This window comes from Protomyctophum parallelum (assembly GCF_964188405.1).
Source record: "Protomyctophum parallelum genome assembly, chromosome: 14".
Lineage (NCBI taxonomy): Eukaryota > Metazoa > Chordata > Actinopteri > Myctophiformes > Myctophidae > Protomyctophum > Protomyctophum parallelum.
The window spans coordinates 916,158-928,657 of NC_139709.1; the positions used below are offsets into that span (position 1 = coordinate 916,158).

Consider the following 12,500-nt stretch of genomic DNA (forward strand, 5'->3'; position numbering starts at 1 on the left):
ATGTGATATCTGGCATCACGGTGAGGTTCTAGAGATCTAATATTATACTACAGATCTGATATCACTACAGGTGTGATATTATGATATCTGGCATCACGGTGAGGTTCTAGAGATCTAACATTATGCTACAGATCTGATATCACTACAGGTGTGATATTATGATATCTGGCATCACGGTGAGGTTCTAGAGATCTAATATTATACTACAGATCTGATATCACTACAGGTGTGATATGTGATATCTGGCATCACGGTGAGGTTCTAGAGATCTAATATTATACTACAGATCTGATATTACTACAGGTGTGATATGTGATATCTGGCATCACGGTGAGGTTCTAGAGATCTAATATTATACTACAGATCTGATATCACTACAGGTGTGATATTATGATATCTGGCATCACGGTGAGGTTCTAAAGATCTAATATTATACTACAGATCTGATATCACTACAGGTGTGATATTATGAGATCTGGCACCACGGTGAGGTTCTAGAGATCTAATATTATGCTACAGATCTGATATCACTACAGTTGTGATATTATGATATCTGGCACCACGGTGAGGTTCTAGAGATCTAACATTATACTACAGATCTGATATTACTACAGGTGTGATATTATGATATCTGGCATCACGGTGAGGTTCTAGAGATCTAACATTATACTACAGATCTGATATCACTACAGGTGTGATATGTGATATCTGGCATCACGGTGAGTTACAGTAAATCCTCATGTATTACCCGGGGCTTTCATTGGAAGGATGCAGCTATGAGAAGTTTAGTTTTAGTTTTTATAAATATTTATATGCCTTTCGGATATTTATAATAATATAATCCTTTTAAATTCATTAGATTAATTTCCTCATTTCTACAACAAGTTTTACGGCAGTTTTCAGCACCGTACGGCAGCATGTAGCCACGCTAACCCTAACCCACAAATAAACCAAAGTATGTCAAACTAAGCATTTTCACCAAAATAAAAACTAAATAAAAACTAGCAAACCTGCTCTATAAATATATAACTTCAACTGAGACGTACTACCACAGTGACCTCCTGTGGTCACTCCTATTTATTGCACATTCAAATATCTGTATCTAGGCCTACAGATGGGCTACTGACGAGTTCAGAAGCAAATCATAAAATCATATATACAGTATGACAAGCTATAGAGCACCGAAGTCTGAGCCTGGTTAATAAACCAGACTAATATCGCACGGATCCGCGGGATATTAGTCTGGGGAGGCTCAGCTTGGATTTCATTTCCAGGGAAACATTTTCTCTTTGACGCAATTGGTCAGAGCTACTGTCAGTCAAAGGTCTCAAGCATTGAACGTCACTGTACCAAAGCCCGCCCATATTGCATACCGTGTCCCGATTGGGCGCACACGTTTTCGTGTGTAGAAAATGGGCGTACAATTGAGCCTCTCCAGACCGAAATCCGCCGGTAGGCAACTTTTTTTTTGCCAACGGCTGATTCGGTCTGGTTTATTAACCAGGCTACCGAAGTCTGACGTCAATATCGGTAGAGGGCGCAAATCCACGGGTTCATGTACTTTTTATTTGCATTGTAATCCCCATAGGGGGGATTTTAGATCGCCTCATATAAGAACTGTGTTTGAAAAATAAACATGTCATCCCGGCCTCTTCACTCACATGGATATGAAGAATCAACTGACTGAGAGAAAACGCTAATGTTACTGCTGCTGAATTAGTTAGATTTTAGCTTGAAGCAGACTATCATATATGAGTGACTGACTGTCACAAACGATACAGAGACACCTCCCTGACAATAACGCTGAGACAGCTTGTTTATTTTCGGACCACAACATTATATATTAAACGATATTAAGATCATTCACCCCATGTTATTCTCCATAGATAAATTACTTCCGCGAACCAGGGGAATGGAAGGGATGAGCGAGTTACGTCAGGACTTTAGAACCAGGGGAATGGAGGGGATGAGTGAGTTACGTCAGGACTTTAGAACCAGGGGAATGGAGGGGATGAGCGGGTGACGTCAGGACTTTAGAACCAGGCGAATCGAAGGGATGAGCGAGTTACGTCAGGACTTTAGAACCAGGGGAATGGAGGGGATGAGTGAGTGACGTCAGGACTTTAGAGAACCAGGGGAATAGAAGGGATGAGCGAGTTACGTCAGGACTTTAGAACCAGTGGAATAGAAGGGATGAGTGAGTGACGTCAGGACATTAGAACCAGGGGAATAGAAGGGATGAGCGAGTGACGTCAGGACTTTGAGAACCAGGGGAATAGAAGGGATGAGCGAGTGACGTCAGGACTTTGAGAACCAGGGGAATGGAGGGGATGAGCGAGTGACGTCAGGACTTTAGAACCAGGGGAATGGAGGGGATGAGTGAGTGACGTCAGGACTTTAGAACCAGGGGAATGGAGGGGATGAGTGAGTGACGTCAGGACTTTAGAACCAGGGGAATGGAAGGGATGAGGGAGTTACGTCAGGACTTTAGAACCAGGGGAATGGAGGGGATGAGTGAGTGACGTCAGGACTTTAGAACCAGGGGAATGGAGGGGATGAGCGAGTGACGTCAGGACTTTAGAACCAGGGGAATGGAGGGGATGAGTGAGTTACGTCAGGACTTTAGAACCAGGGGAATGGAGGGGATGAGCGAGTTACGTCAGGACTTTAGAACCAGGGGAATGGAGGGGATGAGTGAGTGACGTCAGGACTTTAGAGAACCAGGGGAATAGAAGGGATGAGCGAGTGACGTCAGGACTTTAGAACCAGGGGAATAGAAGGGATGAGCGAGTGACGTCAGGACTTTGAGAACCAGGGGAATAGAAGGGATGAGCGAGTGACGTCAGGACTTTGAGAACCAGGGGAATGGAGGGGATGAGCGAGTGACGTCAGGACTTTAGAACCAGGGGAATGGAGGGGATGAGCGAGTTACGTCAGGACTTTAGAACCAGGCGAATCGAAGGGATGAGCGAGTGACGTCAGGACTTTAGAACCAGGGGAATGGAGGGGATGAGCGAGTTACGTCAGGACTTTAGAACCAGGCGAATCGAAGGGATGAGTGAGTGACGTCAGGACTTTAGAGAACCAGGGGAATAGAAGGGATGAGCGAGTTACATCAGGACTTTAGAACCAGGGGAATAGAAGGGATGAGTGAGTGACGTCAGGACTTTAGAACCAGGGGAATGGAGGGGATGAGCGAGTTACATCAGGACTTTAGAACCAGGGGAATAGAAGGGATGAGCGAGTTACATCAGGACTTTAGAACCAGGGGAATGGAAGGGATGAGCGAGTGACGTCAGGACTTTAGAGAACCAGGGGAATAGAAGGGATGAGCGAGTTACATCAGGACTTTAGAACCAGGGGAATGGAAGGGATGAGCGAGTTACATCAGGACTTTAGAACCAGGGGAATAGAAGGGATGAGCAAGTTACATCAGGACTTTAGAACCAGGGGAATGGAAGGGATGAGCGAGTGACGTCAGGACTTTAGAGAACCAGGGGAATAGAAGGGATGAGCGAGTTACATCAGGACTTTAGAACCAGGGGAATGGAAGGGATGAGCGAGTGACGTCAGGACTTTAGAACCAGGGGAATGGAGGGGATGAGCGAGTGACGTCTGGACTTTAGAACCAGGGGAATGGAGGGGATGAGCGAGTGACGTCAGGACTTTAGAACCAGGGGAATGGAGGGGATGAGCGAGTTACGTCAGGACTTTAGAACCAGGGGAATGGAAGGGATGAGCGAGTTACCTCAGGACTTTAGAACCAGGGGAATGGAAGGGATGAGCGAGTGACGTCAGGACTTTAGAACCAGGGGAATGGAGGGGATGAGCGAGTGACGTCAGGACTTTAGAACCAGGGGAATGGAGGGGATGAGCGAGTTACATCAGGACTTTAGAACCAGGGGAATGGAAGGGATGAGCGAGTTACGTCAGGACTTTAGAACCAGGCGAATCGAAGGGATGAGCGAGTGACGTCAGGCCTTTAGAACCAGGGGAATGGAGGGGATGAGCGAGTGACGTCAGGACTTTAGAACCAGGGGAATAGAAGGGATGAGCGAGTTACGTCAGGACTTTAGAACCAGGCGAATCGAAGGGATGAGCGAGTGACGTCAGGCCTTTAGAACCAGGGGAATGGAGGGGATGAGCGAGTTACGTCAGGACTTTAGAACCAGGGGAATGGAAGGGATGAGCGAGTTACGTCAGGACTTTAGAACCAGGGGAATAGAAGGGATGAGGGAGTTACGTCAGGACTTTAGAACCAGGGGAATGGAAGGGATGAGCGAGTGACGTCAGGACTTTAGAACCAGGGGAATGGAGGGGATGAGTGAGTGACGTCAGGACTTTAGAGAACCAGGGGAATAGAAGGGATGAGCGAGTGACGTCAGGACTTTAGAACCAGGGGAATAGAAGGGATGAGCGAGTGACGTCAGGACTTTAGAACCAGGGGAATGGAGGGGATGAGTGAGTGACGTCAGGACTTTAGAACCAGGGGAATGGAGGGGATGAGTGAGTGACGTCAGGACTTTAGAACCAGGGGAATGGAGGGGATGAGTGAGTGACGTCAGGACTTTAGAACCAGGGGAATGGAGGGGATGAGTGAGTGACGTCAGGACTTTAGAACCAGGGGAATGGAGGGGATGAGTGAGTGACGTCAGGACTTTAGAGAACCATGGGAATAGAAGGGATGAGCGAGTGACGTCAGGACTTTAGAACCAGGGGAATGGAGGGGATGAGCGAGTTACGTCAGGACTTTAGAACCAGGGGAATGGAAGGGATGAGCGAGTTACGTCAGGAGTCAGGACTTTAGAACCAGGGGAATGGAAGGGATGAGCGAGTTACGTCAGGAGTCAGGACTTTAGAACCAGGGGAATGGAAGGGATGAGTGAGTGACGTCAGGACTTTAGAACCAGGGGAATGGAAGGGATGAGTGAGTGACGTCAGGACTTTAGAGAACCAGGGGAATAGAAGGGATGAGCGAGTTACATCAGGACTTTAGAACCAGGGGAATGGAAGGGATGAGCGAGTTACATCAGGACTTTAGAACCAGGGGAATAGAAGGGATGAGCGAGTGACGTCAGGACTTGGGTGCTCTATTTCCTCTAATATCAAAGCAGTTCATATGAACGCGCGGTACGTTCGTTGCATAAAGGGCAGATTTGCGGGCGCAGCGCGTCGTGTCACAAACACTACTCATCGTAGTAGATTTAATGTGTTTGGTTTTGTGTCATTTTCCGCCCTCCTGTAATTAGTTGTATTGTCCGTAGCCATGGTCCATAGTCTGTCTGTCTGTTAGTTTGTTGTTGTGTTTCCACGAGCAGCACTGACGTGACAGACAGTCAGAACAGGAAGGTAACAGACACGGCCACTTGAAAAAAAAAAAAAAACGAAAAAGTAAAAGATTTGTATTTGCTTAACCCATTCTGACCTGAGATCAGATTCTAAAAATGTCTTCTACATCCTGACAGTTTTCTGAAAAAGCTATGTTTCTTCGCCGGCTCTGTGCCGTCAAAGAAACGCTGTTTTGACCAAAAATGCCATCTGGGACATTAAGGAATAGGAGATACAGGACCATCTGGGACATTAAGGAATAGGAGATACAGGACCATCTGGGACATTAAGGAATAGGAGATACAGGACCATCTGGGACATTAAGGAATAGGAGATACAGGACCATCTGGGACATTAAGGAATAGGAGATACAGGACCATCTGGGACATTAAGGAATAGGAGATACAGGACCATCTGGGACAAGGAATAGGAGATACAGGACCATCTGGGACAAGGAATAGGAGATACAGGACCATCTGGGACAAGGAATAGGAGATACAGGACCATCTGGGACATTAAGGAATAGGAGATACAGGACCATCTGGGACATTAAGGAATAGGAGATACAGGACCATCTGGGACATTAAGGAATAGGAGATACAGGCGACTGAAAGAAACGGATAGAATTATTAGATTATTAGATTATTAGATTATTATGGCGACGACGATCTAAGATGGACATCTTAGATCCATTTAATGGCATTAAATGGCATTAAATGGGGGTCCGTAGACGGGTTTCTTTCTCAGCCAATGAAAACGATCTGATCATAGATGTGTTTTTCCTTCTCAGCCAATGAAAACGATCTGATCATAGATGTGTTTTTCCTTCTCAGCCAATGAAAACGATCTGATCATAGATGTGTTTTTCTTTCTCAGCCAATGAAAACGATCTGATCATAGATGTGTTTTTCCTTCTCAGCCAATGAAAACGATCTGATCATAGATGTGTTTTTCCTTCTCAGCCAATGAAAACGATCTGATCATAGATGTGTTTTTCTTTCTCAGCCAATGAAAACGATCTGATCATAGATGTGTTTTTCCTTCTCAGCCAATGAAAACGATCTGATCATAGATGTGTTTTTCCTTCTCAGCCAATGAAAACGATCTGATCATAGATGTGTTTTTTCTTCTCAGCCAATGAAAACGATCTGATCATAGATGTGTTTTTTCTTATCAGCCAATGAAAACGATCTGATCATAGATGTGTTTTTTCTTCTCAGCCAATGAAAACGATCTGATCATAGATGTGTTTTTTCTTATCAGCCAATGAAAACGATCTGATCATAGATGTGTTTTTTCTTCTCAGCCAATGAAAACGATCTGATCATAGATGTGTTTTTTCTTATCAGCCAATGAAAACGATCTGATCATAGATGTGTTTTTTCTTATCAGCCAATGAAAACGATCTGATCATAGATGTGTTTTTTCTTCTCAGCCAATGAAAACGATCTGATCATAGATGTGTTTTTCCTTCTCAGCCAATGAAAACGATCTGATCATAGATGTGTTTTTCCTTCTCAGCCAATGAAAACGATCTGATCATAGATGTGTTTTTTCTTATCAGCCAATGAAAACGATCTGATCATAGATGTGTTTTTCCTTCTCAGCCAATGAAAACGATCTGATCATAGATGTGTTTTTCCTTCTCAGCCAATGAAAACGATCTGATCATAGATGTGTTTTTCCTTCTCAGCCAATGAAAACGATCTGATCATAGATGTGTTTTTTCTTATCAGCCAATGAAAACGATCTGATCATAGATGTGTTTTTCCTTCTCAGCCAATGAAAACGATCTGATCATAGATGTGTTTTTCCTTCTCAGCCAATGAAAACGATCTGATCATAGATGTGTTTTTCCTTCTCAGCCAATGAAAACGATCTGATCATAGATGTGTTTTTCCTTCTCAGCCAATGAAAACGATCTGATCATAGATGTGTTTTTTCTTCTCAGCCAATGAAAACGATCTGATCCTGGAAGAAGGAATGGCCTTCACTATAGGTGAGAGATCTACATCTGCTGTTTACGCTATAAAAATCACACCTGTGTGAAGTGAGGGGCGCTCTCATCATTATGCATCATTCTCTAATGATTAATAAATGGTCTAAATGTGTTCTCTAATGATTAATAAATGGTCTAAATGTGTTCTCTAATGATTAATAAATGGTCTAAATGTGTTCTCTAATGATTAATAAATGGTCTAAATGTGTTCTCTAATGATTAATAAATGGTCTAAATGTTACCCCCAGAGCCCATTCTGATGGAAGGATCTCCAAAGTTCAGGATCCTGAGTGACAGATGGACCGCGGTGTCTGCAGACGATAAAAGGTACTTATTAAACCCTGTCTGAGTGACAGATGTCTACAGACCATATAAGGTGCTTATTAAACCCTGTCTGAGTGACAGATGTCTACAGACCATATAAGGTGCTTATTAAACCCTGTCTGAGTGACAGATGTCTACAGACCATATAAGTTGCTTATTAAACCCTGTCTGAGTGACAGATGGACCACGGTGTCTACAGACCATAAAAGGTACTTATTAACCCATTCTGACCTGAGATCAGATTCTAAAAATGTCTTCTACATCCTGACAGTTTTCTGAAAAAGCTATGTTTCTATGTAAAAAATAGCAGACCTACAAGCTCGTAGCGCGCCACTCGGTGGCGCGCTATGAGCTTGTAGGTCTGCTATTTTTAAATAGCTAAAGCATAACGTAATGCTATAACACCAAAAGGGTTTAATTCCCCTCCTAAAAGGGGTTAAACCTGCACCCTACATTCCGACCGCTCTCTCCCTGGAGGTCCGTGTAAAAAAAAAGGTCGTCATTCTACCGCCAAAATCAAAGCCTTCCTCTCAACGCCCCGAGCTAAATGAGACGTAGCTTAATGCGGAGTTAGTTCAGTCAGGCATACTCGAGAGAGGGGGTTCATGCCTTGCTCAAGAGGCACATACACATACAGGTAACCAGTGCAGTACTGCACTGGTTACCAGAGAAACACAGAATCAATTTAAAAATGTTTACTGTTCGTTTTTAAAAGCCCAAAATGGCCTTGCACCGGAATATATTTGTGACCTGGTTTCTGCACCTCCAGGGTACCCAATTGCCCCTTGCTGTCCCCTTAACGAGCCAAAAAACCAAAGGCGACCTAAGGGGCCTTCTCAGTAATTGCCCCTAAACTCTGGAATAGTCTCCCACTACACATCAAACTCTGGACTAGTCTCCTCCACTACACATCAAACTCTGGAATAGTCTCCTCCACTACACATCAAACTCTGGAATAGTCTCCTCCACTACACATCAAACTCTGGACTAGTCTCCCACTACACATCAAACTCTGGACTAGTCTCCTCCACTACACATCAAACTCTGGACTAGTCTCCTCCACTACACATCAAACTCTGGACTAGTCTCCTCCACTACACATCAAACTCTGGAATAGTCTCCTCCACTACACATCAAACTATGGAATAGTCTCCTCCACTACACATCAAACTCTGGAATGGTCTCCCACTACACATCAAACTCTGGAATAGTCTCCTCCACTACACATCAAACTCTGGACTAGTCTCCTCCACTACACATCAAACTCTGGAATAGTCTCCTCCACTACACATCAAACTCTGGAATAGTCTCCTCCACTACACATCAAACTCTGGAATAGTCTCCTCCACTACACATCAAACTCTGGAATAGTCTCCTCCACTACACATCAAACTCTGGAATAGTCTCCTCCACTACACATCAAACTCTGGAATAGTCTCCTCCACTACACATCAAACTCTGGAATAGTCTCCTCCACTACACATCAAACTCTGGAATAGTCTCCTCCACTACACATCAAACTCTGGAATAGTCTCCTCCACTACACATCAAACTCTGGACTAGTCTCCTCCACTACACATCAAACTCTGGAATAGTCTCCTCCACTACACATCAAACTCTGGACTAGTCTCCTCCACTACACATCAAACTCTGGAATAGTCTCCCACTACACATCAAACTCTGGACTAGTCTCCTCCACTACACATCAAACTCTGGAATAGTCTCCTCCACTACACATCAAACTCTGGAATAGTCTCCTCCACTACACATCAAACTCTGGAATAGTCTCCTCCACTACACATCAAACTCTGGAATAGTCTCCCACTACACATCAAACTCTGGACTAGTCTCCTCCACTACACATCAAACTCTGGAATAGTCTCCCACTACACATCAAACTCTGGACTAGTCTCCCACTACACATCAAACTCTGGACTAGTCTCCTCCACTACACATCAAACTCTGGAATAGTCTCCTCCACTACACATCAAACTCTGGAATAGTCTCCTCCACTACACATCAAACTCTGGACTAGTCTCCTCCACTACACATCAAACTCTGGAATAGTCTCCCACTACACATCAAACTCTGGACTAGTCTCCCACTACACATCAAACTCTGGACTAGTCTCCTCCACTACACATCAAACTCTGGACTAGTCTCCTCCACTACACATCAAACTCTGGACTAGTCTCCTCCACTACACATCAAACTCTGGAATAGTCTCCTCCACTACACATCAAACTATGGAATAGTCTCCTCCACTACACATCAAACTCTGGAATGGTCTCCCACTACACATCAAACTCTGGAATAGTCTCCTCCACTACACATCAAACTCTGGACTAGTCTCCTCCACTACACATCAAACTCTGGAATAGTCTCCTCCACTACACATCAAACTCTGGAATAGTCTCCTCCACTACACATCAAACTCTGGAATAGTCTCCTCCACTACACATCAAACTCTGGAATAGTCTCCTCCACTACACATCAAACTCTGGAATAGTCTCCTCCACTACACATCAAACTCTGGAATAGTCTCCTCCACTACACATCAAACTCTGGAATAGTCTCCTCCACTACACATCAAACTCTGGACTAGTCTCCTCCACTACACATCAAACTCTGGAATAGTCTCCTCCACTACACATCAAACTCTGGAATAGTCTCCTCCACTACACATCAAACTCTGGAATAGTCTCCCACTACACATCAAACTCTGGACTAGTCTCCTCCACTACACATCAAACTCTGGACTAGTCTCCTCCACTACACATCAAACTCTGGAATAGTCTCCTCCACTACACATCAAACTCTGGACTAGTCTCCCACTACACATCAATCTCTGGAATAGTCTCCTCCACTACACATCAAACTCTGGAATAGTCTCCTCCACTACACATCAAATCCAGCCCAACCATCGACAGTTTCAAATCCTCCCTAAAAACTCACCTTTTCTCCATTGCCTTCAGCTCCTATAGTCCCGTAAATGTTTTAAACCTTTTTGTAATCAGTAGGCTATTTTTGTTGTTGTTTCATGCTCTTTAAATGTTGTTATATTGTATTTTTCTTATAAGTATTGCTAAACGTGTATTTTAATTCTGTATTTTATGATGTCATTTTGTCATCATGTCTGTCTGTCTGTCTGTCTGTCTGTCTGTCTGTCTGTCTGTCTGTCTGTCTGTCTGTCTGTCTGTCTGTCTGTCTGTCTGTCTGTCTGTCTGTCTGTCTGTCTGTCTGTCTGTCTGTCTGTCTGTCTGTCTGTCTGTCTGTCTGTCTGTCTGTCTGTCTGTCTGTCTGTCTGTCTGTCTGTCTGTCTGTCTGTCTGTCTGTCTGTCTGTCTGTCTGTCTGTCTGTCTGCCTGTCTGCCTGTCTGTCTGTCTGCAGGTCAGCCCAGTTCGAGCACACTGTGGTCATCACCGCTGACGGAGTGGACGTTCTCACCAAACTCCCAGAAGAAGACCTCAGTCCATAAAACCTTCTGCTTCCTAAACGTCTTCATGTCAAGGACGGAAGGACACACTGACCCTAAAGACCCCCGAGGACCCCCACACTGACCCTAAAGACCCCCGAGGACCCCCACACTGACCCTAAAGACCCCCATGGACCCCCACACTGACCCTAAAGACCCCCGAGGACCCCCACACTGACCCTAAAGACCCCCATGGACCCCCACACTGACCCTAAAGACCCCAGAGGACCCCCACACTGACCCTAAAGACCCCCATGGACCCCCACACTGACCCTAAAGACCCCCATGGACCCCCACACTGACCCTAAAGACCCCCGAGGACCCCCTTTGGAAAGCATATGCCAGGGACCCCCATGAGAGAAGATCTTTACAGCTCTAGCAGAGATTCTCAGCCCGTTTAATTTCAAGGACCCCCAGTTTGACACGCATTATTCTACGGACCCCCATTTAATGTCTCTCTCTGGGACCCCCAATTCATATTGTACCCCCCCAGGGACCCCCCATTAGTCTATACGGACCCCCCAGGGACCCCCCATTAGTCTATACGGACCCCCCAGGGCTCCAGACTAACCTTTTCACAGGTAGCACTGGCGCCACCTACCTTTTCCTTTGGTAGCGCCACCACAAATGAGGTAGCACCATTTCTTTCTTTGTATAGCGTGGTATTATTACATGATCTCATCATGCCCCGCCCCCCACATCGGGCGCCATTTATTTATGTAGTGGTCCACTATGAGTGGCTGTGATTGGCCAGTAGCCACTTTGAGTGGCTGTGATTGGCCAGTAGCCACTTTGAGTGGCTGTGATTGGCCAGTAGCCACTTTTGAGTGGCTGTGATTGGCCAGTAGGGCAGAACATGATTCTCAGTTTGCTTCGTTAGATTGGATGGAGCCCTGTTGCACACCACAGGTAATAGCAAGACGTTCTTTATTTAACCCATTCTGACCTGAGATCAGATTCATACGAGGTTTCCACTGGACACACACTGGTCTGATTAACCCATTCTGACCTGAGATCAGATTCATACGAGGTTTCCACTGGACACACACTGGGTCTGATTAACCCATTCTGACCTGAGATCAGATTCATACGAGGTTTCCACTGGACACACACTGGTCTGATTAAATACTGACAACATTTCGATCTGTTAGATCTTCATCAGGTCATGTGATCATACACACAAGTTTGTACATTTATACTAAGGGAGTGCCCCCATTCATTAACCAATCAAAACACCACATGTTGGTGCCCCTCCCATCACTGCAGGTGTGACACGTCAACCCTGAGTGAGGGGGGGGGGGGGGGGGGGGAGCCAGACATATTGATGTCAGTTTGCTTCGTAAAATAAATAAAGCCTTTTCTAAATGGTTTGAA

General features: G+C 45.1%; 1 protein-coding gene across 1 annotated transcript in view; it reads left to right on the plus strand.

Moving 5' to 3' along the window:
- Nucleotides 1-11,264, plus strand: part of metap1d (methionyl aminopeptidase type 1D (mitochondrial)) — a gene marked incomplete at its 5' end in the record, with an annotated part of 19,941 nt that extends 8,677 nt beyond the window's left edge. Inside the window, 4 exons of the mRNA XM_083781887.1 lie at nucleotides 474-486; nucleotides 7,280-7,327; nucleotides 7,576-7,654; nucleotides 11,042-11,264. Of these exons, the coding sequence (XP_083638013.1) occupies nucleotides 474-486; nucleotides 7,280-7,327; nucleotides 7,576-7,654; nucleotides 11,042-11,129 (228 nt within the window). The 3' untranslated portion in view covers nucleotides 11,130-11,264. The remainder of the gene's footprint in view (nucleotides 1-473; nucleotides 487-7,279; nucleotides 7,328-7,575; nucleotides 7,655-11,041) is intronic.
- Between the last annotated feature and the right edge of the window lie 1,236 nt (nucleotides 11,265-12,500).